Here is a 4,233-nt window from a genome sequence, read left to right on the forward strand (position 1 = left end):
GGGGGGGGGGGGGTGGTGGTGAAGGGAATGGGGACGTGTCAGCGCATGCGCAGTCACCTCGTGCCGTTCCCGCCGTCCTCCGCTGAGGGAGTGGTTGGTGGGCGCGTGGAGTGGGGACCTGTTTCGGGCCGGGGCCGGGCGGCGCTCGCAGGCCTCTTCGGCGGAGCAGTGGAGGCTCCCCAGGGGGGGAAAAAAAAGCAGAGGCGGCTGCTGTGGTCCCATTATGCGGCCCTGTGAGGGAGAAATTAATTCTTTGACGCAGCACCGCCTCGTGTCCCGCCTCAGATCAATGAAAACCTCGTGGGCTGTCACAGAGTATCTCCGTGCTTCTAATGCCCGGCATACACAAGCTAGTTTTGATGAGCTTGGTTATAAGGATTAATATGATTTATGTGGGGGTCGTTAATGAACTCCTTCACATATCGAAGCCTCGTTTTTCTTCCCTAATTTCTTACTTGCTTAGGAAACAACAGAAATGACTAACCGAGAAGAAGCTGAGATACAAATTTCAGAATTAGAGTTACTCTCTAGCATGTTTCCTTATGAGGAGGAGTTCGTCGTGACTGACCAGCTGGCTGCAGCAGAGCTAAAGCACTATGTTGAAAATGAGTCTGCAGAGATGCCGTCTTCAAAAGTTCAGTTTATACTGAATGTAAAGCCAGAGGTCTCTAATGCCTCTATGGTATCGTAAACACCGTTTTTTAAATTTTATTTTTATTTTGTGTGATCTTAGGTCTTACTTGAACTGAACATTTGCTCATTTGTTTTTAGGTGGAATTCTCTATGTCCTGTGCTTTACCATTTAAATATCCAGCTGTTCTACCAGAAATTACTGTGAGGTAATGGCATTAAACGTACTGCTAATAAAAACATGTAGAAGCTATGGTGTAGCACATAAATGCAATTATAACAGGAAAAAAACCAGTCCTTTTTTTATAGTTTGCTGTCAAATTAATGGATGGACAACATTGTTGAAGAAAAACAAATCTATGAGGTTATGATTTCTTTGGTGTCCTCAGCAAATGAGTGAGAAAAATGGGAAAAGCACAGAAGAGTGCCATCTTCTGTACAGAGGACTTACATGTAGATACTAGTCAGGTCTGATGCTCAAGAAGAGAGGCTGCTGTCCTTTTTTGATAAGGCTTAACACTAACTGAAGGAATGAAAAGCTACTCAATGGTCTTGTTCTTTCCTTGTCAAAATGCTGTTACTCCCAGGCTTATGTTATTTTTTTTATTTGAACATTTCTGGTTAAAGAAGTAGCCTTGCTTATTACAGGAAATTAGTTCAGCCACCATACTTACTTTTTTAGAACCTTTTTTGTTGATTTTGATTTACTGATTGGTAGTACTATACGTGAGGTCAAGAGTTAGCACACCAATTAAATACTAATTAAGACATTTTTATAGCTAGTATGACTTAAATATCAGTAGCAAGTGCATACCTTCTAAATAGGGCCTGATTTTTTTGGCAGCTTGAAGTTTGAAAAATGTGCTAAATTGTAAGCATATTACAACAGCATTTATATTTTTATTTTTATTTAGGTCGTCATTATTAAGCCGCTCTCAGCAGATTCAGATGAACTCTGATCTGAAAACATATTTGATGCAGAACTGCAGTGGTGAGCCCTGCATGTTGAGTGCAAGGGAGTGGGTTAAAGACCACGCAGCTGCTTACATTGACAAAGAGCTTTCGTCTTCCTCACTGACAACATCGAATGCCATGCAGTCAGAAGATGTCACGTTCACTCGATTGTGGATCTATAGTCATCACATTTACAACAAGCAAAAAAGAAAGAATATTATTGACTGGGCCAAGGAGCTCGCTCTATCAGGGTTTTGCATGCCAGGGAAACCAGGTGTTGTTTGTGTAGAAGGTCTACAAAGTAGTTGTGAAGAGTTCTGGTCAAGGTTAGTTTTTCTTTGCACTTAAATGCCATTAGTAGTTAGAATATTACATGTTTCATGTTGTATATGTGGCCAAAAGGTGGGAAATCCAACCACCTTCCAACCTGTAAAGGTCTGCAAAGTGTTTGTGTTTATCATAACGTATTTACAGCTCTGAATATCCACTGTACTGTTGGTTACAGCAATCAAAGCTAGACGTACTAGCACGGTGCACGTTTATTTCTGTTTTATCTTCCTCTGTATTTCACCTGTATAGCGATGGACTGCAGTACGCTGATTGTGTTGCGATATGCACGCTGTTATATCGTTTCACATTTGTGCTTTATTCTGCGCCCGTCATTTATACTTCTGGGTGATGCAGGCTAAATGAACATTGCTGGTTGATTATAACAGCTAAGAGAGTATGAGAATTCTTAGCACAAGCAAGGCAGAAGTGGGTGCTGAAACTGAAACCACATCTTCATCAATTATTTTGTAAGGAATAACATCAGGGTTTTTGAATCCTGAGGAGATATAAAGAAACAAGCTCCTGCTTATGGGAGTGTTTGTGTGTGAGTAGTATTTCTATGACCTGCTAGGGAACCATTATCTCTGTCAACTTACATGTACAAATGGAATTTATTGACTTCTGTGATAATAACAATTTCATAGTATTTTCTAAAACAGTCTTTATTTTATAGATTCATATTTCTCCAATTGCTTTCAGAGTAAGAAGATTAACGTGGAAAAGAATTCTCATTCGCCACAGAGAAGATGTTTCTTTGGAAGGTGGAGGGCATGCTGAGATTCAGAAACAAAGGAAGTTCTCTACTTTGGAAGAAAAATGTTTTGATGCACGTGGTGCCAGAGGAAATCATATGGATTTGGGGCAGCTATATCGGTTTTTAGAAGAAAAAGGGTTTGCTGACATTTTTCAGATGTACTTTGGGGTTGAAGGGCATTGAAGTGTTTGAAGATCACCACAGGTGCCAGTGGTGGTCTTTGTAAGTTAATCCTTGTAACAGGTTCCTTAGCTGTTCTGCAACAGTTGATCAAGGAGGGAATTAATAATTTCTGGTTTACATGATGAATCTAGTTTTCAATGAAAACAAATATTAAGTGAAATCCCGAATAATGAAAATGACTATATGAATGCTGTATTACAGTTTCTGGTTTTAAGGATGTTTAGGGTACACACCTAATTGCAATGAAATAAAATATGCTTGATAATTTACTGGGCAGTTACAAAATTATAGAAGAATTAATAGGTGGAATTATGGTGTATGAATATAGGAATAAGAAGAGAGAAAAAAATTAAGCATGATATCTCAGGAGAGGAAATGTGGTGTTAGCATTGTTGGTTACTGTTTATATACACTATATGAAGACTTTTTTTGTAACAATCTTTTCTTCTGCTTTCAACCTGAAAGTATATTAAGCCATGAGATTAACGTTTTATTAAAAAAAAAAAAAAAGGAGCAAGTTCACAAAAGCCTTCTTCATGCAAACAGAGTGAGCTAGAATGCCTACTCTAAGGCATAAGAATTTTCCATAGGTGAAAATGCGTACATAGGTATGCATAGGTACATCTGTAGCCGAGGAGTCTAGTCTGTTTACTCATGTTACAGCAGAAGCTTACTGAGGATTGGGTTCCCTTACAGTACACTCTCAAAACAGTAAACTGATCCTTACCCTTTTGAGTTCACAAGTTAGCAGTTCACTAATGGGAAGTGCATTATGCTGCATCAGTTTTGAGTCTGATTTCAACAAATTCGTATCGATGAACACTGATTTTCTTATGTGCTAATGGATTCTGTATCTGAATCACACACATGTCATAAAAAGGAGACATTGGTTACTTCTGATGTCGATAAAATTTTTCTGTGTCGATCTGGTAAAATTCCTGACATTCACGTCTCTGGTACAGACCGGGACACCTTTTGTAGTGACACTCGGCTGTGATTTCATTCGGCCAAGCGCAGGTATGCTTGTACTTGAAGCTTGGCCAGACCGTAAGGCCTGGTAAGCACACAGGGATGCAGCGGCCCACCCGACAACTCGAGATGCGCTCGAAGCCTTCGCGCTTTAAGATCTGTGGACGGGCACAAAGTTTAAGGCTGTTTCCGCTAGATGACGCCAACGTTGTACGTCACAACAACGCCTTGGTCGTTATTGAAACTCTCTGCAGTTTTCCTGTCAGCACCGGCTCTTCTCTGGAAGCCACGTGCTACAGAGAGGGGCCACCCCTGCTGCCCAGCCCGTGCCCAGCCTCCCTCCCCGCCGCGCCCCGGCGACCGGCACCACCACAGCCCAGGCAGCGCCGGGGGCTCCGCCCACCTCCCTGGGT

General features: G+C 41.4%; 1 protein-coding gene across 1 annotated transcript; it reads left to right on the forward strand.

Annotated features, from left to right (window-relative positions):
* The first annotated feature begins 467 nt into the window (after positions 1–467).
* Positions 468–2,851, forward strand: RWDD2B (RWD domain containing 2B). Its single transcript, XM_010077431.1, has 4 exons — positions 468–682; positions 772–839; positions 1,545–1,910; positions 2,614–2,851. Exons 1-4 carry the CDS (start codon positions 476–478, stop codon positions 2,849–2,851), a joined length of 879 nt encoding a protein of 292 aa, XP_010075733.1. The 5' UTR covers positions 468–475.
* The last annotated feature ends 1,382 nt before the right edge of the window (positions 2,852–4,233 follow it).

This window comes from Pterocles gutturalis, unplaced genomic scaffold (assembly GCF_000699245.1).
Source record: "Pterocles gutturalis isolate BGI_N339 unplaced genomic scaffold, ASM69924v1 scaffold45653, whole genome shotgun sequence".
Classification (NCBI taxonomy): domain Eukaryota; kingdom Metazoa; phylum Chordata; class Aves; order Pterocliformes; family Pteroclidae; genus Pterocles; species Pterocles gutturalis.